Source organism: Haliotis rubra, unplaced genomic scaffold, assembly GCF_003918875.1.
Source record: "Haliotis rubra isolate DU_JTF1 unplaced genomic scaffold, ASM391887v1 Scf85, whole genome shotgun sequence".
NCBI classification, from domain to species: Eukaryota; Metazoa; Mollusca; class Gastropoda; order Lepetellida; family Haliotidae; genus Haliotis; species Haliotis rubra.
In genome coordinates this window covers 2,375,594-2,398,594 of record NW_025767579.1, presented here as the reverse complement: position 1 = coordinate 2,398,594, position 23,001 = coordinate 2,375,594, and the positions used below count along the sequence as shown (strand labels likewise).

At 39.1% G+C, this 23,001-nt stretch overlaps 2 protein-coding genes across 5 annotated transcripts in view; one reads left to right on the top strand and one right to left on the bottom strand.

The window, feature by feature from the left end:
- Window positions 1-1,125: 1,125 nt before the first annotated feature.
- On the bottom strand, window positions 1,126-19,096 carry LOC124262664 (solute carrier family 25 member 40-like). Its single transcript, XM_046697172.1, has 9 exons — window positions 18,899-19,096; window positions 17,830-18,005; window positions 14,588-14,655; window positions 13,424-13,551; window positions 12,757-12,930; window positions 11,603-11,712; window positions 9,415-9,508; window positions 7,994-8,071; window positions 1,126-4,102 (listed from the first exon to the last, which is right to left on the bottom strand). Exons 1-9 carry the CDS (start codon window positions 18,999-19,001, stop codon window positions 3,978-3,980), a joined length of 1,056 nt encoding a protein of 351 aa, XP_046553128.1. The 5' UTR covers window positions 19,002-19,096; the 3' UTR covers window positions 1,126-3,977.
- Window positions 19,097-21,974: 2,878 nt separating this feature from the next.
- The window catches only part of LOC124262677 (STE20-related kinase adapter protein alpha-like), a 37,205-nt gene continuing 36,178 nt past the window's right edge, over window positions 21,975-23,001 (top strand). Inside the window, exon 1 of one of the 4 annotated variants that reach the window (XM_046697186.1) lies at window positions 21,975-22,072. The gene's annotated coding sequence lies outside the window, so the exon portion shown is untranslated. The remainder of the gene's footprint in view (window positions 22,073-23,001) is intronic. The other 3 variants (XM_046697184.1, XM_046697187.1, XM_046697185.1) reach the window with 3 other exon arrangements.

Here is a 23,001-nt window from a genome sequence, read left to right as displayed (position 1 = left end):
AGCTATAAGTACAACATTATTCAGGCTATGTTGTAGTCATACTCAGTGATATATGATTGTATTAATCAGTTCCTTGACAGTGACTATACGTGTCTCTACAAACCAGTTCATAGCCTCCTTGTATATACAGAAGTAAGTTCTGGAGGAAAAAGCAGCTTGATGGCATTTACATACAGAGTGAGTTTGGAGAAAAGCACGCATAATATTGTCATCCACACATAATATTGTCATCCACACATAACATTGTCATCCACATATAATATTGTCATCCACATATTATATTGTCATCCAAACATTATATTCTCATTCCTGCTCATCACTTGGAATGAAGCTTGCCAGATGTTCGTCCATTTTACAACAATTATGAATTTGAGAAAAAAAAAAAAAATTCAAACTTATAATTGGTGTTAATTTTAACAAAAATTTAACTTGATTTCAACAAAGATAATCTTTCACATTCAATCCAAATAGAGTTACATGTATCTAAAATTCACAATACATGTCATAAATATGTACATGTCACTTTTGTGGACAGATATGTGATGGTGACAGGTCCCTGAAACGACCAGCTACCAATGGCTGCTCAGAGTCTAACAGGTTGCTATGATCTATCTATGAGATTATGTGCCCTAGATATGCCATCAATATCACTATAAATCATACCAATAATAATATGAATATAGAGCACATCTAGCTCTACTGGAAGCACTCATAAAATCTTCCACAGAACTTGTTAAAATTGATCAACACAACACAATCAATTACACCATTTGGTAGGTTGAAAGCCGAGCACAATTTTCTCAAGAGTAGTTCTAATAATATGGTGCTTATTAATGTTGTAAATGAAGCATAATTTTATAAGTATGTATTTGTTTTCAAATACTCTAAAAACTAAGATACACTGAAACGTAAAAAGGACTTTCAAGCAGATCTGTGAATTTAGGCATGAGGTAATCTAACTCAACTGTGTCACTGCTTGGGTTTGAATCTCATTCCATGTATTTTGAGGACTTCAGCACAAGACTGTCAGAATATCCATGTCAGTGTTTCTATGTGCCAATCTGCCAATCTGATATTGTAAGATTGCTATGGCTAGTCTAATAGGACTGACTAATTTTTCATTCATTTTGATTCAAATAATATGAGTACACGGAAAGGTCACAGCCCCCACACAAGCATATATATATATATTCTGTTAAACTGAAACAGAGGCAAGTGTACAACAACACTAAAATAATATAACAATAAAACATACTAGTTACTAGGCAACACGTTAACGCTTCTTATAAACAAAGCAAGACAGAATTGCTCAAAACAGATGACAGTTTAGGACTGTAACACATTGAACACATTTCATCACATGTAAATAACAACATATTAGTATCTCGTCATTAATCTGTGAATATGGTTTTACTCCAAGAAGAATTACAAGGTAGAATCGATCCTCTAAAGCAGCAGTCAGGAAAATTCTAGTTAAACAATGGCAGCCAATAAAGAATTTATTTGGGATAAAGTTCCTCTTAAAGTCATGTTCCAAACAATACATAAAAAACATAGTTTTTGCCTTAGGTTGTAACATGAAGTAGAATCTTCGCATCTCTCCCATCCAGAATATTTCATAAACTCTCCCTTCACTAATGATAAGCATACCTGTGATACTAATCATTGTCTCAGTTGTAGAGAACTTGTCATAATGATTTCTTAGATGTTTTACGTTATACAAAACCACAAAATATTAAACAATGTCTAAATGTTGAGGAAACACAGAACAGGACAAATAGTCCACTAAACAGACTCATCATGATGGTGATGAGGTTGGATCGATTCTACCTTGTAAATTCTTCTTGAAGTAAAACCATATTCACAGATTAATGAGGTAATACACACACAAGGTGGGTCTCCTCCACACACACACACACACAGCACAGGTGGATCAGAGATACATATGTCGTGAACAAACTCTAAAAACACTAAAGTTCACAGAATTTATCATCCATTTGGAAAGGGGAGAAAAATGGTTGCACATAAATCATGAAGTCCGAAGGTTAAGGGGAAATGCTACTCTGGGAAATTTTGGGGGGTGAGGATCTGCCCCTGCATCCCAAGCATCTGCAACATGCAAAAGCACAATGTGAGCTGCAGAGTGAGTGAGTGGTTTAATGCCACTTTGAAATGTACATAAGTCATATCAATCTGTCCTAGCAGGTGAAAGAAGCCCAAATATTTCAGTCCAATAATGTCGGCTAATATAAGTGCATACACTAACAGATGCTAACATGATAAAGGTACAGATTACGCCAGTAGATTCAAAAGTATTTGGCACATACTGATTGACAAACCAAGCATCATAAATCAAATCACCCAATAGTCATAGAATCCTGCCACACCTAAGGGAAGTAACTCAGCATGTCATATGTGTCTAAGGCAACTGAACCACACATTCTGTGATGGAGGAGGTTGCACTGTGCAATAATCCATGTCAATGGACTTCACTTTATTCCACATGTTCAATAATATGACTTACAATGAAACATCATGTATACTTTTCATGGGTAACTAAATGGATTTCACAAGGATAAATCTTCTTCAAAGTTTTCTGAATATATTCAGACAATGCCAAAAATAACTTGTATTTCTGATTACACACGCAACATCATTTCAAGGGACCTTGAATATCGCTTTGAAATATTCTTGAAAAATATTACAAACATGGCATCCAGCATTCCAGCAATGACAGCATGACCAGGGATTTACAGGATGCGAATTCCTGCGTCCTATAATCATAAAAATTGACAATGGACGCATCAAAATGTATTAACGCGTCCAAAGGGACTCAGAAAAAGTCCAAATACTTTTTGTAAAAATTCCAATCAAGTGACAATACGTTATCACCGAGTTTGCTATTAGCTGGGTTATGGTATTATTTGCAATTTAATTACTGTAACAATGTGATGATCATGATACACAATACGATAACAGTATTGATAATATTTAAGTGTCTGGGACCCCTATTTTGTTGTCAAGGACCCCTGAAAATTGAGAATAAAGAGTCCCAGGGACCCACAAATACAGGACTTCATGTAAATCCCTGTAAATCCATCTTTCTCAATGTATGTAAAAGTATTTTGAAAATTCAGTTTTTAGAGTAAATGGTTGAGAGTCAGCAATATTCAATCCATCTGGTAACCATGTGATTTAGGATTAACCCAGTTACTTATTGTAACCACCTAATTTTTGATTAAGCTCTGAAGAAAGAGGGGACGATCAATACCCTGAATCTCCATAGTTCTTGTTAGTGGAGTCACAAGAATCATATTTCCATGACCTATCAAATATTTGGCAGCAGATCCATCTATCTAATTGTCCAGGCATTCAGGTCGCACATGGATCCATCCATCAAACTCCATCCACCAATCAAACTAGTCTGTCTTCTATCCATCCATTCATCAAACTTGTCCATCCATCTGCCAATCAAACTAGTCTGTCTTCTATCCATCCATTCATCAAACTTGTCCATCCATCTGCCAATCAAATTAGTCTGTCTTCTATCCATCTAACTTGTCCATCCATCTGCCAATCAAATTAGTCTGTCTTCTATCCATCCATTCATCAAACTTGTCCATCCATCCGCCAATCAAATTAGTCTGTCTTCTATCCATCTAACTTGTCCATCCATCCGCCAATCAAATTAGTCTGTCTTCTATCCATCTAACTTGTCCATCCATCCGCCAATCAAATTAGTCTGTCTTCTATCCATCTATCCATCCAACTTGTCCATACATCCACCAACCACACTAGTCTTTTTTCTATCATCTATCCATCCATCCAACCACCAACCAACCAAATTAGTCTGTCTTCTTTCCATCCATCCATCCATCCATCCATCCAACCAGAGGTATCTAGCTACCTCACTTCACACCAACTGCATGTATACTAGAATGTGGAAGACACTTATGGTTGGCATGAGTCCAGAATTGTCAGTCCCTGGACAGATTCTTTACTCTCTCGTCATTCCGATTCCGGAAGAATAGTTTGAAGTATTCGTAAGTGCTGATCATGATGGCACAGGCTGGAGCCACCTTGGATACCCGGGGCACAATACCTGCAACACAGTGAGATCCTGCTTCAAGCATCAGTTGAGTAGGTAGTCAGTATAGAGCAGCCAACACTTAACAGAAGATACACAACACTGAGAGTGTGGAGTCATTTCTCATGTATTCCACAACATTTATGAATACTTCCTAGTGGTGTGACGATTCATTGATACGCATCGATGCATCGGCCGCCGATACAGTGAATCGATACAAACTTTTACATTTTCGTATATCCCGATACGATACTTCAAATGGGCCACGATACATCGATGTTTAACTTTGAATATTGCCGAATTGCGATATCTATCAAGAAAAAAGACTTACTTTTGTTTGATGATTGAAATATATGCTTACTTATTTTCCCTTCATAAGTAAACGTTTTCTCGGAAATTCTTGCGTCAAGAACTGTGACAGACATAGCGCTCGCATGTTACTAACATTCACAAAGTCTGTGTATGAACTTAACTTCTGCGAAATACTTTAAAATGGTTTTGTTTTGATATTAAGGTGTTTTATAGTTGGTGTCAGAATTAAAGATTTTTTCATTGTGATATGTATCGTATAACGACCTTTGTATCTGGATTCGTATTGTATCGCAGCTTCATTGCACAATACCTTGGCAATTCATCGTCATGACTAAAATTTTAGCATCGTGATCATATCGCAGGTTGTATGCCAATACCAGCACTAATACTTCCTCCAATTTCACCAACAGAGCAGCTGTGTTAGCATACTGCAGTCAAACAAACACCATGAAATGATTTCGTCAAAATATTACTGTTAATGTGAAAGGTTGAACTACTACTGGTTCAGCACAAGAAAGATCTCCATAAATTATGTTTTCATAATTTCATTTATGAATATTTCAAACCAAATTTGAGAAATTGGAGCCAATTTAGTTTGCATGCATAATGTGACATAGTTTTTTTCATGGTCACTTCTCAGAATCTTCTCCGACCTATGAAGAAATATTTCAGGAATATAGTAGATTTGAATGTATAGATGCAGATGCACATATCCAATGTCAGTATCAGTGTGTATTATAAGTTATCCACATTGTGTCGAGGGAAATACGGGGTTTTATCAGTCCCGAGTAAGGTTGTATTCCCCGAGCCGGAATAGGATAAGTTAAAAAATTTGAAAATTTTCTATAAATTGTATATTTATATACTTATCCTATCTCACGTGATGGATACCCATCCGACCTGCCCCACATCACAGATTACTGGCAGCTCCAAGACGAGAATGACAGGCACAGACCATCACATGATCGTCTGAGCAAACTGCACGCTTATTGAGATGACTGACAGGTACTGCTATCTGAGTGGGGGCAGAGGTCAGGGATCAGTGACAGAGGCCAGATAACTTTTGATTCAACTTAGCCTACAGCACATTTCCACACATGGTCGTAGAAGAAGAAGAGAAGTGCATACCATGAGATTGGATAAGTATTAAAATTTGCGTTTACATAAGTTTGAAAAGTGGTCAAAGTCATGGTGATCTTGAAAATAAGGTCAAGGTCACCCAAATCAACTGATGTCTGCGTGATAATCCCCAAATGTCACAAAATTTGAAGATATTGGGTACAACAGTGCAAGAGATATTGCGTTGACCATAATCGGGATGTATGTATGGACGGATGGACGGACGTGTTGCAACGGTGGATAACAATCAAAAAGGAAGGGAGGTAACTCTTTAACTTGTCAAAAGCATGACTCTTATCAAAACTGACCATAAATACAATTATTTAATAAAACAGTTATTGGAAAATATTCCCTGAACCAAAAAATTTACCGACAGAATAAATGTACACTTCTTAATGACACACTACAAAAATATACTGAACATCATTGAAAACGCACCACTTATAAAAGTTCAGATTATTAAAAGCACGTGTAAGGAATTGATATTTTTTCAGATGGACAACTGACAAAAACAACAACACAGAAAAGACGCTTATTCATTGAAATGTTCCACAGTCAGAAAGGATCAAACACACATGGGTTCAAATTGAAAAGTCAATATCGTGTGTGACCGCCATTTGAAATGACACATGCAGTTCAACGTCTCCTCACTGAGTCAATAAGCGTCCGATTCGAGTTCTTGAGGATGGCATTCCACTTCTGCAGTAGTGCAGCCTCAAGTTCCCAGATGTTTCGCATCTGTTGTCACCGCGAAAGACTTTGACCAATTTCGTCCCACACGTGCTCCATAGGGGTTACATCTAGCGACTGTGCTGGCCAATGAATAACCTGGATGTGTTGCTGGGCCAGATACTGCATGGAAAGCCTTGTTGTGTGTGCCCGTGCGTTGTCCTGTTGAAAAGTATGGACATCTTGGCGGTGATTGAAGACAGATACGATGTGATTCTGAAGAATCTGCTCACGGTAATAAAGGGCATTAACTCTCCCTTGACGGACATGAAGGCTGTCCTGTGATTGTAATTTATTCCACCCCAGACCATGACACTTCCACCACCCAAAGGTCTGTCTGAACCACACATTCAGCAGCATAACGTTCACCACGTCTACGCCAAACACGTGATCGGCCGTCATCATCTTTACGTAGATGAAGACGTGACTCGTCAGTGACTACCACACCATGCCATTGTTGTAACCTTTACCGAAAATGCCTGCTAGCCCATTGTATACGCTCATTACGGTGTCTGTCAGGCAGAATAGGTCCAACTTAAGGACGTCGAGCATGATCCCTGTAGCGTGTAGACGGCATCACATGGAGTCAGCGCTGATGACCCCCACGTCAACCTTGAACTAGTGCAGCAGTCGGCAGTGTTCAATCACTGATATGGAAATGGTCAATATGGCGATCCTGATGGAGCATCGTAACACGTTGTTGCCAAGGTCATTAAAGGTCACGGGTGCTGCCTGTCTACTGATGTCGTTTATGAAGCCTAACGATGATGGAGTGGCCAAGTCCAAGTTGTCGAGCAATATCCCTGCTGCTGGTGCCAACCTGAATCATGCCTAGTGCACGTTCTCTTTCGTGAGGTGTTAACCTCAGCATCTCTGTCCTCGTTTCACAATCGTTAGTGAAGCAATGTGAATCGGTTCTCATACACCTGCTTTTAATGTCACAATATGTCAGAATGAAATTCGCGCTTTTTTCATGGCGTGGCTGCATGTTGATGCATTTTGGAATTAAGAGTCATACTGTGGACAGGAATTTGTTTCTAAAGCATTTTTTCAACTGAACATGCCCTTCGACTTCATGTTAGTTATATTCATTGATCATTGTCATGCTGAAATCCATCTTGATGAAAATATGGACAATTTTAGACTGGTGCGTTTTCAAGGATGTTCAGTATATATTCTTTTGTTTTTCAAATATTACATGTAGCAGCTTTACTTACAGAGATTTTAAAGAAATGCACAAAGCAATTAGTTATCACTGGAAAACTACAGAAACCATGCAAATGATGATAGAGATGGATGTAATCTGTCAAAAAACACAGCAACTACGAAAAAGAGGCTTTTTATTAACATCATTCCGAGTCATCATCGAGATCTTATTTTAACTGCTGTCTCTGACATGATGTAAACATCAGTAAATATATACAATGGTGTATTGCCAAGCTCTAAATTTAGGAATTACAATGCTTCCTGCAGAGATTGGGAAAGGCAGGGGCCATGGGCCATGGGCCATGGGCCATTTTGCACATTAGAATAAAACAAGGCCCATTAAAATTTTGAAGTTTACTATTGATACAAAGGCAATGGCCCATTCTAAATTCAGAAAATGGCTAATAATCCATGAAAATGGCCCATTGTCAAAGTTCTCTATCCCAATCCCTGCTTCCTGTCATAAACACTCAACACTAAAGGAATCAGTAGGCTGTAGTGTACACATGTTAAACAACTGGGGTTACTTTGCCAACTCACCTGTGAATAATGATTGGATACCCTGTTGTCGATACAATCTCCTGATCAGCAGCCAAGTGGAGCTGACCTGCTTCTTACCTGCAACATCAAACAGCTAGTCTCTGAAATGAACTTATTTTACAGAAAAAAAAACAATTAAATTAAAATAAAATACAATAAAAAGGAGCCCAGGGACTTTCTTCATCCTGAAACTGTGATAATCTAGACATGCCACACATTCTAGACTTGCAGGGGCTACATTTGGTATATTTGTTTCAGGGTCTGTGTGACAGACTACATCAAACACACACCTTCCATACAAAAAACATTAACTGACCAAAAGTTCTTAAGAATTGAGCCTTAAGAAATTAATTTTGTTCATCATTACTCAGACAAAAAATGGATGTCTTTGGCCAGTCACCATCTAAGGAGTCAGAGAAGAGGTTTATTGGAAGTTGAAAATATTTGACTATCCATGCTTTCATTTTTTTCTGTATCATATCCTATATTTCAAAGAAACAATAGGCTAAACATCAATGTTTTTCAGGGTACATAGGCCAGTTGTCCTGCAGGATTGGTCAGTTGTCCTGTAGGATTGGTCAGTTCTCCTGCAGGGTTGGTCAGTTGTCCTGCAGGATTGGTCAGTTGTCCTGCAGGATTGGTCAGTTGTCCTGCAGGATTGGTCAGTTGTCCTGCAGGGTTGGTCAGTTGTCCTGCAGGATTGGTCAGTTGTCCTGCAGGGCTGGTCAGTTGTCCTGCAGGGTTGGTCCTGCAGTTGTCCTGCAGGGGGTCAGTCAGGATTGGTCAGTCTCCTGCAGGGTTGGTCAGTTCTCCTGGTTCTCCTGCAGGATTGGTCAGGGTTGGTCAGTTCTCCTGCAGGGTTGGTCAGTTCTCCTGCAGGGTTGGTCAGTTCTCCTGCAGGATTGGTCAGTTCTCCTGCAGGATTGGTCAGTTCTCCTGCAGGATTGGTCAGTTCTCCTGCAGGATTGGTCAGTTCTCCTGCAGGATTGGTCAGTTCTCCTGCAGGATTGGTCAGTTCTCCTGCAGGATTGGTCAGTTCTCCTGCAGGATTGGTCAGTATTGGTCTCCTGCAGGATTGGTCAGTTCTCCTGCAGGATTGGTCAGTTCTCCTGCAGGATTGGTCAGTTGTCCTGCAGGATTGGCAAGTTCTGCTGCAGGATTGGTCAGTTGTCCTGCAGGATTGGCAAGTTCTGCTGGATTGGTCAGTTGTCCTGCAGGATTGGCAAGTTCTGCAGGATTGGCAAGTTCTGATGGATTGGTCAGTTGTCCTGCAGGATTGGCAAGTTCTGCAGGATTGGTCAGTTGTCCTGCAGGATTGGCAAGTTCTGCAGGATTGGCAAGTTCTGCAGGATTGGTCAGTTGTCCTATACAGCTGGTAGTGTTATCCTGAAACAAGGTGATCTAGTGGGCGACTGACTTACTATGATTGGGTCCTGAGTGAGTCATCATCTCCCCAAACTCCAGCTGGCGGTGAGTCTTGATCACATCAAATGGCAGCGTTAACACGGCAGCAAGCTGAGGACATGAAGCAAAGTTCTTCTAATCCTACTGTCAATCATGGAGTGAGTGAGAAGGTTTACTCTGAAAACTATGTCAGTTGAATAACACAAGAAATAAGCTCAACACTGGACTCATCCAATGAAGGGGATAAAGACATGTTTAGTGTGACACCTCTATGACAACACATACAGGTCAGTGTGACACCTTGATGACAACACATACGGGTCATTGTGCCATCTTAATGACAACAGTTACTGGTCAGTCTGACACCTTATTCACAACACATACGGGTAGGTGTGACACAGCAATGACAACACATACGGATCAGTGTGACACCTTAATGACAACAGTAACTGGTCAGTGTGACACCTTCATGACAACACATACAGGTCAGTGTGACACCTTAATGACAACAGTTACTGATTAGTTTGACACCTTAATGACAACATATACTGGTCAGTGTGACACCTTAATGACAACAGTTACTGATTAGTTTGACACCTTAATGACAACACATACGGGTCAGTGTGACACCTTAATGACAACATATACTGTAAGTGTGACACCTTAATGACAACACACACGGGTCAGTGTGACACCTTAATGACAACATATACTGTAAGTGTGACACCTTAATGACAACACATACGGGTCAGTGTGACACCTTAATGACAACAGTTACTGTAAGTGTGACACCTTAATGACAACACACACGGGTCAGTCTGACACCTTAATCACAACACATACTGTAAGTGTGACACCTTAATGACAACACATACAGGTCAGTGTGACACCTTAATAACAACACATACTTGTTAGTGTGACACCTTAATGACAACACATACGGGTCAGTGTGACACCTTAATGACAACATATACTGGTCAGTGTGACACCTCAATGACAACACATACTGGTCAGTGTGACACCTTAATGACAACATATACTGGTCAGTGTGACACCTCAATGACAACACATACACTTAATCAGTGTGACACCTTAATGACAACATACCTTAATGAACAGGTCAGTGTGACACCTTAATGACAACATATACGGGTCAGTGTGACACCTTAATGACAACATATACTGTGTGAGTGTGACACCTTGACACCTTGATGACAACACACACGGGTCAGTGCGACATCTTAATGACAACATATACTGTAAATGTGACACCTTAATGACAACATATACTGTAAGTGTGACACCTTGATGACAACACACACGGTCAGTGCGACATCTTAATGACAACATATACTGTAAGTGTGACACCTTAATGACAACATATACTGTAAGTGTGACACCTTAATGACAACACACTCGGGTCAGTGCGACATCTTAATGACAACATATACTATAAGTGTGACACCTAATGACAACATATACTGGTCAGTTTGACATCTTAATGACAACACATATGGGTCAGTGTGACACCTTAATGACAATATATACTCGACAACATTTGTATGTGTTGAGCATTGGATGAAACTAGGTTCATGAGGGACATGATCAGTGTTCCAGGCAGTGATCAGTCTACCCCTGATGCCAGTAAAATACTGAACAAAATGGTTAGTGATCATTGATATTTTACATTATGGAGGATATTTTTCTTGAATTGTTTTATCAATCTTCTACAAAAATTAACAAATAACATTTTTTAAAGCATCATGATCCTTTGTTGTTTCTGTTGAGAATACTTCAGACCCAGCTGGAGACCATACATATCACCTACACTGTCCTGGTGGTTAAAGCATTGGTTTAGTCTGGCCTCAGTCTGGCCAAAGTTTGTCAGGATAATTCCACTCAGAGGAAGGTTTAGCATAGAACTATCCCTACAAAAGCCCACTCACTGTGTCTCCAACCATACACTAAGATCATAGTTCCATACATGTGGAGCAATGGAACAGCCTAGTGGTTCAGTCGCTTGTCACGATGAAAGCCCAATGGGATTCCCTGCATGGGTGCAGTGTGTGATGACCATTTCTGATGTCTTCTGCCTTGATACTGCAGGAACATTGCTACAATTGACGTAAAACCCAGCTCACTCCCTCACTCCATACATGAGGTCTCTCTGACACTCACTGACTGAACTAATTCTCCTCTACTCACTGTTCCAGCTGTTGCTCCAGTCAAAAAGCTCTCGGAAAAGTTCAGATCTGTCGACCCTCGTGTCAACAATACATAGGACTTCAAGTTCTCATAGGAAAACCAGTACAGTGCTGAAATCAGATGAAACAAATCTCTAGCTTCTGTCAACAACAAGAACCACAGCTTGACAGTACTGAGCATTCAGGCTACATTCAAGCGACTCAGGACTGCCCAGTATTTCAGTTAGGTCAGGGTGTTCTAATAGACGTAGGGCAAATAAATGGTAACCTCGCCACAGAAGCTAACAATGATGTAGCAATGTTTTAGAAAAAACTTTAAAAATGACACTGCCTTTTGACTACTCTAGTCTTTTAAACTTAGTACATATTCCAAAAGACATACATGAGCATATTTGAAGCAATTGTCATAATCATAATTGTCAGTTGCGTCAAAATATTAAAATATTACTAGTAAAAAATATCAAGTGGGAGCTAACCAGAAATATGTAGAGTTATCTGCCCCTTGTTCTTTACATGACAATTACAGGCTTGAAAATCGAAGACGTTTCAGGGAGGTAGAGTTTCTGGGAGGATGGAAGTACCTGTATATGGCCTACTTGCCCAGTGAAATTTGGAAACATATTTGTAAACCTCAAACTACTGCCACTTTCCAAAGCTATTCTAAATTCAAACAGAAACTTGACTCTTTCAAGACAATCAACACTGACAATGTTCTGAACATATGTGAGAACAAGATTAGTTTTCTTATTTGACTGGCCTTTTCACCTTAGGTGTGTTACAAAATAAAACAATTCAGATACAAAACTAATACGAAGTCATTAAACTGATTTATTTTCTGTATGTAGTCTGAAATCCTAGTATAAAGGGAGCAAACAAAGACATACAAGTATACAAAATATATAACAAATTTAGAGTAAGAATACTGTAAATTCTGTATATTATATACAATCATGCTAATTTAATTAGTCAGTAAAATCCTTCATTACAAAACATTTGATCGTCCACTGAAACAGATTAATTGAAAGCCGGAAACAAAATAGCAATACATTACAGTCACCAAAATGATGACATGGGGTCAAGCAAGCCTCCTCACACCAGCAAACAATGAAATAAAAATGTCCTACACAAGAGTGAACAGATGTTTAGATATCTAACCTGAGAAAGGCACATCCCGTAACAGTGTTGGGCCGAGGCCTCTCCAAAGGGAGAGAACTCCATCAGCCTGGACAGCTCTGACCACAGACTTTGTGATCTGCCTGTACGTCAGCTGCTCAGCCTGCAGTTTGGTTCTGACTAGTTCTAGCGGCGAGATCAAGGACACCGCCCAAACTGAAACATATCATCAACACTCTTTATGGAGGCAAAGCATGTACACCCACTTGAATAGAATAAAATACATGACCAAATAGAGTGATACACTGAACTGGACAAATGTAGGAACAAATGTTCACAGGACTGTTTTGATATTTGCCAGAGTTTAGATTGTGTTGCGTTCATTGACATGAACATGAAACAGTGAAGACAAAACTTAATAATAATTTCATAATTGTACAAGAATCAGTTCCCAATATCAACATATTTGCAAAATATTTGAAAGAAGAAGTATCCACATAATCTTTGATAAAACTAATAATCTGTTCAGTTTACACAGTCTGAACCATGTTAACTCATGTGTTAGTTTGGTTTATCATCAGTATTGTGACATGACATCGTGTAATGGTATATAGCATCTTGACTATGCAGCATATTTTACCAATTTCTACCAAGTCATCAGGGTCTTACAGGTTACCATGGAAACAGGAACAGTAGATTGTTTACATACCTCTTGCAAGAGCCCCGGAGAACATTGGGATCCACCAATCAGATGGCTTGGAATCTTGGTACTTGAAAGCGACTTTGAGTTGTTCATAACACGTAAAATATATAACAGTAGCTGGTACTGCCATCACCCTGGAATGGAAGACGGGTGAGACAGGCGATATTCATTGTTTATGCAATGTTTGTTTGTTGAAGATGAGGAAGCATATGACATCTGTTCAAGTATCTACTAGTAGTGGTCTGAACACGAGGAAGATGTATTGTCAGTATGACCCCACAGAGGGAAGTGGGTGTACGTATTAGTCCAGCACTGGTCTACGTGTATTGGGCATAATGACACACTCCAGCTGGGCCACACAAGAACCCATCCCCATTTCTGTTCCCTTTGCTTCCCATTCTGACCCAGGGGCGGTGAAATAGCCTAGTGGTTAAGGCATTTGCTAGCCACGCCGAAGACCCGGGTTCGATTCCCCACATGGGTACAATGTGTGAAACCCATTTGTGATGTCCCCCCTCCCCTCTCCTCATTCTCTTCAAAATCCCTGCAAATTCTGCCAGAGAATTATCAAATATGGTAGGGTATGAGCTAATATCTTAAGATCAGAATCCAAGGGCTAGAAAAGGAGGCTGCTCAATGCCCTCACATTGCCCACACATTTTGATGCAAACATACAAATAACTACAATAGTTCCGGGAAAAATTATACTTAATGACTAGGGCTGCGCAATATAACCGCTTTACCGGTATTTACCGGTTCAGACATGAAAACCATACGTATTGCGATACGCTGATCGAAAAGCGGTATTTTGACTTGCACTCGGAAATCTTCGGATATGTCCTTTTATTTGTGCCAAATATTATTCATGTTTTTATTTTATCTTGATTAAAAGTTGTTATTAAAGCTTAATCAAGCCTAGTGATTTTGTTGTGTTTTTGCTCTATAAATCAAGAATTAACTCGATTATAAGTAGTTTTTTGTTTAAAAATACTTCATGCAATATATTGCAATACATATCGCAATACATGCTTTTGCAACGCAATATATCGCAATATGAAAATTCTCTGCAATACCCACCCCTATTAATGACTGAGTATCTTACACATAGGGTAGAGCAAATTTTATAACTTAGACATACAGTGCTTTCCGCCACCATAGCTATATACTCACAAAGTAGGTGGTAGGCCACTCCATAGCGATGCTATACCTTCATTGCGGACGATATGAATAAAGGCATCCTACAAAAGAAGACAACTCATATGGATAGATCTCAATCCAATCTTCCGGTAACCTTCATAACTCCCTGACGGGAGGGATAGTCTACCCCTTCCCTAATCCCCGAGTCCACCCCTTCCCTCCCCAACAAGTCCACCCTTTCCTAACCACCAAGTCCACCCCTTCCCTAATCCCCAAGTCCACCCCTTTCCAGCCCCCAAGTCCATAATTAACCTAACCCCACCCCTTCCCTCACCAACAAGTCCACCCCTTACCCTAATCCACAAATGCACCCCTTTACGAACCACCAAGTCCACCCTTCCCTAACAACTGATCCCACCCCTTCCCAAATCACCAAGTCCACCCCTTACCCTAACCCAAGTCCATCCCTTCCCTAATCCGAAATTTAATGTTTTTAAGAACAAAACCTTGTGAAAATAGGCAATATATGAAGCCAATGACATATTATCCTTTTGGAAAATGATGAACATATGACAATTAATGTACAGAATGAATACAATGTAAGTTGGAGGGGACTCACAAATAAATACAGGTATTATCAATTTCATTGAAAAAGAAAGGGGCAAACTTTACATTTTGTGACCATTCATAATCTAGATGGAGGTAGGGCATAAACAAAGTTCAAAGTTAAACTGTAAGAATTATTGCAGTCTAAGTAAACTTAGGCTCAGTATTATTCGTTACACTGCTATACTGAGTCTAACAAACCCTAGTAGAAGGTCTAACCTTTTGGACTGACCAATCAGAACACAGCTTACCAAATCACAAAAGTTAACAATCGCACATACCATTTGAACCTGTACCTCAAAAACTCGAACGATTCTGAATGCTATTTTTGACGCGATCGCTGAAAATAGCAGTTTTGTCAATATTCAAGGATGTCATCTTGCGGAAATGTAGGCTAATAGTAACCATGTCATCAGAAACCCCTAAGCGTATATATTGCAGGTCAAATATCTGTGTTTTATGTGGATTTTGGTTTTTTTGTTTATAGATCAGTGTCAGCGACCAGGGAAGAGAAAATTCAAATACTGTTTTTGTAAGTCCCGCCGAACCCTAACAAGTTGTTGTCTGATTGGTTAAATCTGTTTGACTGTCTCGCGTTTGATTGGACGGTCATAGGTCGCTCAAAGTAAGCTGACGTGACTTTCTACTTGGGTTTGTTAGACTCAGTATAGCAGTGTAAAGAATAATACTGAGCCTAAGTTTACTTACACTCAGAATTCTTGTTGCCACAGTTACCTTCTAAATGGCATCATCTTAACATCTTAATGAATGTCCTGTTACAGGCCTACCATACAAACGGTGAACAAATCATCAAAACTGAACTCAAATACACCAATACAGAACATAAATCACCAAAACTGCAACAATATCCCCTAAAACGGAAACAATACATCTGTAATGGAAGACAAATCGTTTGAAATGGAAACAAAACTCGCATATCAGCTACAAGAGCGTGCGAGAACGGTCGCCGAGCGTACAAAACCGCATTCATAGTATCCCAACACGGCGGTCATAGCATCCCGAAACGGCATACAAATCGTCAAAGATGGCGGCGAGGGGAGACGAATAGGCTTTGGTATATAATTGTTTTTCGTCACTATGAGTCTAATCTTGAAAATTTGATATCGGGATGTAGTGCATAAATCCTCTATTGTAGTAAGCTTCTGTCCATGCTTCTCAGTGTCAGGCTTGCAATTCTACACAATTTGGTCCCTCGTTCGACCGAATAGGATTTCTTGTCAACATGCCGTGCTACAGTTTCTCTTCAGTTTTGTAAATAAAGTATTCATAGCATCACATTCAACATTACTATATTTTAGTGATTTAAAAAGTTTACAAAAACTTTGTTCATTCTCCGTGAATTGCATATCTAAGTGATCATTTCTACTTTGACTTCCCAAACTGCCTTTTTTTTAATTTCTCAAACTTGTATTCACAGATTCCTGAGAGAGACGTGTCAGTCCTCTCATCATCTGACATATTCTTCTTAGTTTGTATGTTTGTATGCCACCACTTCACTATGCATGTATGGTCATGTTCTCAGACGAAGATCTTCTAGTTTCATCTTACTTTTATGAAGTCATTCAGTGAATATATTTCTTTCAGATATCTCTGTGATACCGAACCTTCCGAAAATTCCAACGTTTGAGTGTATGCATATAAAGAGAAGTTCAAATATCGGATAACATTGCGTTCTCATCAGAGAAGGAAACATGAACTTGCTTATAATTTCAACTGTGAATTGTGTGTCAGGAAGATTTTATCATTCTGCAATTTTATCTTTTCCGTGTACTTCAAACTATTCCATGCAATCACAAACATTTTACATCATTTAACAAAAAATAAAGCTAAACTTGAGGTACAAACATGCGTCCGTCTTTGTTATTGTAAGTCTCAAGAAGTCGCCTCCTGTGGACTTGAAACAGAAATCCCTGCCCTAATCAGTGGATTGAGTTTGCACTCGTACACTTTAAAAATGATCACTTATATATGCAGTTCACAGAAAATATGAACAAAGTTTTTGTAAACTTTTTAAATCACTAAAATATAGTAATGTTGAATGTGACGCTATGAACACTTTATTTACAAAACTGAAGAGAAACAGGACCGCGGCATGTTGACAAGAAATCCTATTCGGTCGAACGAGGGACCAAATTGTGTAGAATTGCAAGCCTGACACTGAGAAGTATGGACATAGGTTTGAAGCTTACTACAACAGAGGGTTTATGCACTACATCCCGATATCAAATTTTCAAGATTAGACTCATAGTGACGAAAAACAATTATATACCAAAGCCTATTCGTCTCCCCTCGCCGCCATCTTTGACGATTTGTATGCCGTTTCGGGATGCTATGACTGCCGTGTTGGGATGCTATGAATGCGGTTTGTACGCTCGGCGACCGTTCCCGCGCGCTCTTGTAGCTGATACGCGAGTTTTGTTTCCATTTCAAACGATTTGTCTTCCATTACAGATGTATTGTTTCCGTATTAGAGGATATTGTAGCAGTTTTGGTGATTTTTGTTCTGTATTGGTGTATATGAGTTCAGTTTTGATGATTTGTTCACCGTTTGTATGGTAGGCCTGTGTTACATACTTGAAAAACTAACACTCCTATCCCTGGATGGCCTGTATGCCAGTTTGTTAACACTATACTAGTATTTCACCAACCTTTGTGCTATTAAATGCCCCTGGCTGCTTGTACCACTGACTAGACGAAGCAGGCTGGCCATTTAAACAAGCACAGATGTGATCCATTAGACCATTGCAGTAGAGAAAACAGTCCCCCTTTACAAATGGTTTCCTCTGAGCTTGCAGCCGAATTTTGACAACATCAAAAGGAGTCACTGAAATGCAATTAGCATTGCTGTCAGGTATGTATAGATATTCACAAAACACCAACAACATGTGCAATGCATTCCAAAACATCACATAGAAAATGTCCTCTGCTGCAAGAGGAATGAAATAATGAATGTGTTATGTACTTCAAGTTTGTATTGCACAATGGATCAATAAAGCAAATATACATCAAAATAACCTGTTAAAATGTTGAATACATGGCATTCTTTATTGGGATTGTTATTTTAGAGAAATTGGTGTTGTTTGTGTACTGACACTTTTATCAGTATTCATTATTCTTTTTAGTATTTGGCATCTATTCTTTGCTACCTATAGGATGTATTATCAAGATCCTTTACTGAAATTTGTTTTGCATTATTAATTCCATTATTTACATGTAAATAATAACCTTTATTAATGCTTTAGTCATAACATGAGACCCATGTAAATACACATGAATTCTTTCATCAGATGTCTGACATAACAAGTCACTTTTATTTTTTTATTAGAATGCACTCTCTTATTTTAGTACGATATGAGCGTCCTATTTTTAAATGTACAAAAATGACAAGAATAAAGAAAGCTGTGATAAAAAGGCTTGGACACTGTATTGACAGTGGCTAATAACCTATCTACAAATCCAGGACTAGAAGCATCTTTGATAATAGAAGTACAGGTTGCATCAGGCAAGTACTAGTTGAAGTAGAAAACAGTGACAATTTAATGTCTAACCCCATTACTACATAAGCGTATCACACCACGTGTACATAAATAACGTGCTTCACTTCTGACTATATTGCACTCAAAATTGTTACGTGCCCATAAGACTGTTTGGCATTAGTCAAACATTAACAGATCAAGGCTAAACTGCCAGGTAATGGGGCAAAAAGTAGGGCTTTACTTGAAATAGAGGTGAGCATGGCTCCGGTACATGATGCAACCATTTGTTGAAATGGAGTGATATATATTCCATGTCGCCGGCTATTTTCTGCTGCCATTGTCATCTCCACAATCCAGACAGAATCACTTGATGCCCTGTCCCATATCCTTTGACTCCTGTAATGAGCTCGCACAGTGTTTCTACCACCGAGGTCACGTTTTCAAGCTACTAATTTAGAGTTATCTGCCCTTTATTGGTGGTTATGCGTAAATGTTGCGCTGCAGACGACACCATTGCTCGCTTTCCAGCTTTCACAGCGGTTGTGATAGAAATTAGACAAATTTTACTTTACAGTTTTATTGTTTTCATAATAGGTTTATTATAATGTCAGGGGAGAAACTTTACCGGAATCATTTATTAGTCTCAATACGGAAGTGTATTTTTTGGTCACCCCTTCAAGATTACACATATTGTTTAATTTCTCAAAAGAAAACAAACAGTACAGCCTAGTGGTTAAAGCGTTCGCTTGTCACGTCGAAGACCCGGGTTCGATTCCACACATGGGTACAATGTGTGGAGCCCATTTCTGGTGTCCCCCGCCGTGATATTGATGGAATATTGCTAAAAGCAGCTTAAAACTCAAACTCACTCACTCACTTGTTTTCCGACATCCCCCAAAACCATCTAAATTCTCAAGAATATTGATAATGATCAAAAGTTCTGATTAATCCTCCAGAATGTTTAAAGGTATTTTCACAACGGTCAAATCAGAGACCTCTTAAAAGACCTTTGATATGGTGTCAGCTCAAATACACTCGCCATCTATCCCAACATTTTTCTGTGATGAGCAGCGTAATGTGTATAAATATATTAAATATACCATACACAGTAACAGCCGGGCCGTATGTTCCATGTTCCCATTTCTATATATATCCTGATCGGGGCTCTGTAGGCCTACGTCATGTTGTATCCAGTTGTACAGATGTTAGGGTATGCTAAGTGTAAGCTTATTATCACATAATAACCAACTCATCCGTGATATGTTTATATCATTATCTATACATATCACATAAGGTTATATCTGCATTCATTCTATGCTTGCATGTTAACTTGTCGCCTTTTGTTACCAAAACGATCGATATACCTACACTAGCTTTCAAGCAAGCAGTCTGTGCAGAGTAGACCGCCTCCGTGGTGTAGTGGTTAGAGCGTCCGCCCGGAGAGCGGAAGGTCGTGGGTTCAATCTCCGACCGCGTCATACCAAAAGACGTTAAAATATGGTACTTGTTGGTCCCTGCCTGGCGCTCGGCATTAATGGGTACAACAAGGACTGGTCGGCTCGGAGTCAGTATAATGTGTCTGAGTGGGGTATTCATGTTTCACTGCGGCATGGTATCTCAGTGGGCTAGCACTATAAAACCATGCAGCTTAAGACTGGGCTAGTACAAGCAGCCGCACATACACACACGCGCGCATGCACGTCGTCATATTAATTAGCGAAATATTCTCAAGCACGACGTTAAATCCAATTTCACCTCACCTGTGCAGAGTAAATTCTTAACGCGGGTGTTTTTAGTGTTAACTTTAATCATCAAAATTTGACCAGGCCTAGCACAATATGTTAATCAGGAAAGGCATGCCCCTGAAACTGGTGTTCAGCTAGAATACCACGGAGCGTCACATCTAGACAACACGTATATCATGTAGCCTATTGTGGAATCTACAAAGCCTGGCAGAATTTATGTACAATATAGAGTGAATCCTTGCTCTGTACCACACGGCAAACTTGCACTCAGCTGTTGCATCGTTGTGGAGCAAATTAATCATAGAACAAACATTTAATGATCGAAATAATACTGACGTTCGATATCATTCATCACAGTTATATATAGAGTTTCACGTGTGTATCTGACCGGTGAAGGTCAGGGCTAGAATATTGATCTTCAGTAACCCATGCTTGTCATAAGAGACAACTAACGGGATCGGGTGGTCAGGCTCGCTGACTTGGTTGACACATGTCATCGGTTCCCAATTGCACAGATTGATGTTCATGCTGTTGATCACTTGATTGTCTGGTCCAGACTCGATTATTTACAGACCGCCGCCATATAGCTGGAATATTGCTGAGTGCGGCGTAAAACTAAACTCTCTCACGTGTGTATCTAAATAAACTATCTGACAACGCATAGGACTAATTGTTTGATCGGCATACTAGAAGTTGGTGAGTCAATAATGAAGCATAAGACTTCATGGATAACAACATCTTGTTTATTGCATATGTAGCCTTGTCCACATGACCAAAGAGGTTAACCCCGTCAGCAAGCTGACAAGGTAAGGATGTCATCTGTGGGATGACTCCACGCCCTGCTACACATAGTAAACGTCGTCCTATATATATGCAATATAATTATAACCAAGAAGTTGTAGCCCCTAAAGTTGTAGGCTTGGGGGTGAACTTTGTTCTGGGGAGGTAATCAATTTTGTTTATCCATAAATTATGAACGGTCCCTAATATACCATACACAATGAATGTGTTTGTGACATATCCTGTATATTTGCCAACTTAATATGAGTGGCTTTTCAAAGGACCTTTTTCGCCAGTTTTGGCAAACAGAACAATTTGACCGTTCTGATTGCAAAGCAAGTCTAAAGCGTTAGACTTTCAGTAAGTGCTATGCAAAGACAGAGCCCAGTCTAAATATTGTCGCAAAATATCGAATACCCTTAGAACTGATGTTTAAAGTGAAGCTTCTAAGAAATCTTGACTGATCATAATTCAGTTTTAAAAGTAAAATTTGGCATTTATACTTCTATAAGTACATTAATAATATATCGTTGCATTTACGTATTTTTGTTTTCAAGTTTAATTATATGATTGTTAGATTTATTATTCGTAATGTTAATAGTTGTAGCACAAATACTTTGCTCCCTTACTTATTTCTTTGCGTGAACATAGTAAACTTATTCTTGATATTTAACAAATTATTTCACATATTTCTATTAATGAATATCATATAGAAAATATACAATTATTTCTAAACATTCTACAGATATTTTGCTCGAAAGACGACGATAACTCGTACTAACTAATTTAAGCAATACATCTTCAATGATTACTCCATTATTGCTGTAAACAACGCAGAGAAGTAAATTTATTTAGTGGATTCAATCACAACATTTATAGCTACACTACAGGTAACAGGTGCAATATACAACTACAAGTACAGTAAACAGCTGGTAATGGAGGATGTGAAGATGTAGATTAATCCCCCAAATACTTTGCCTTCGGTCTTGAAGCAGCGACACCGACAGACACTGCGGCAGTTTTTCTAGTTCGAGTCAACTGTTAATTTGATCGTCAGTGTAATCCTAGTTTAAATAAAATACTGTCACCGAGAGGACGATTGTAGGAGGTACTGAATAGATCAATGACAAATAAATATCCACATTGTCAGGTTGTAGGGAGGGTACTTAGTCCAGCATATAACTAGACGACTTTGCACTATACCAAGGTGTAGGGCTTGGCTGGAATACGAGTTTATTCATATGAACTAGGAGGGTACTTAGTTTTACTTCAGCCCCGGATAGCACAAACGTTTTCCCAGGTCCTCACGACTACAACAACACAATGATGTTCAACTGTAGTTCCAGTTTTACCAAGTATTATGTGATGTGCTAGAAGAAAGAGAATTCCATTCACCACGGAATCTTAGATTCTCACTTTCTGGGCCACCACAGGCCACCATTTAGCTAGATATATCAGGATCATTGCCATGTGCATCGAAACATGCATGTACATATACGTTATCCGTTATATGTTATATCTGTAATTTTGTCTTCACGATATCAACCTCTGTCTATAATTTAGGCATTTTTATTAAAAATATGGAAAAGCATACTATACCATATATCTACACTATGTGATATATCTGTAGACTTATATATGGCATGTAACAAATACTTGTACAAAATTACCGTAGAGACCATATACTAGATTATATACCTAATGTATGGTCTCAGATTACCGGTAAAGATCTGGGTTAGAAATTAGAATTGAGGTTTGTCAGATAAGGTTTGTCATAAGAGGCGACTAACAGGATCAGGTTGTCAGGTTCAATGACTAT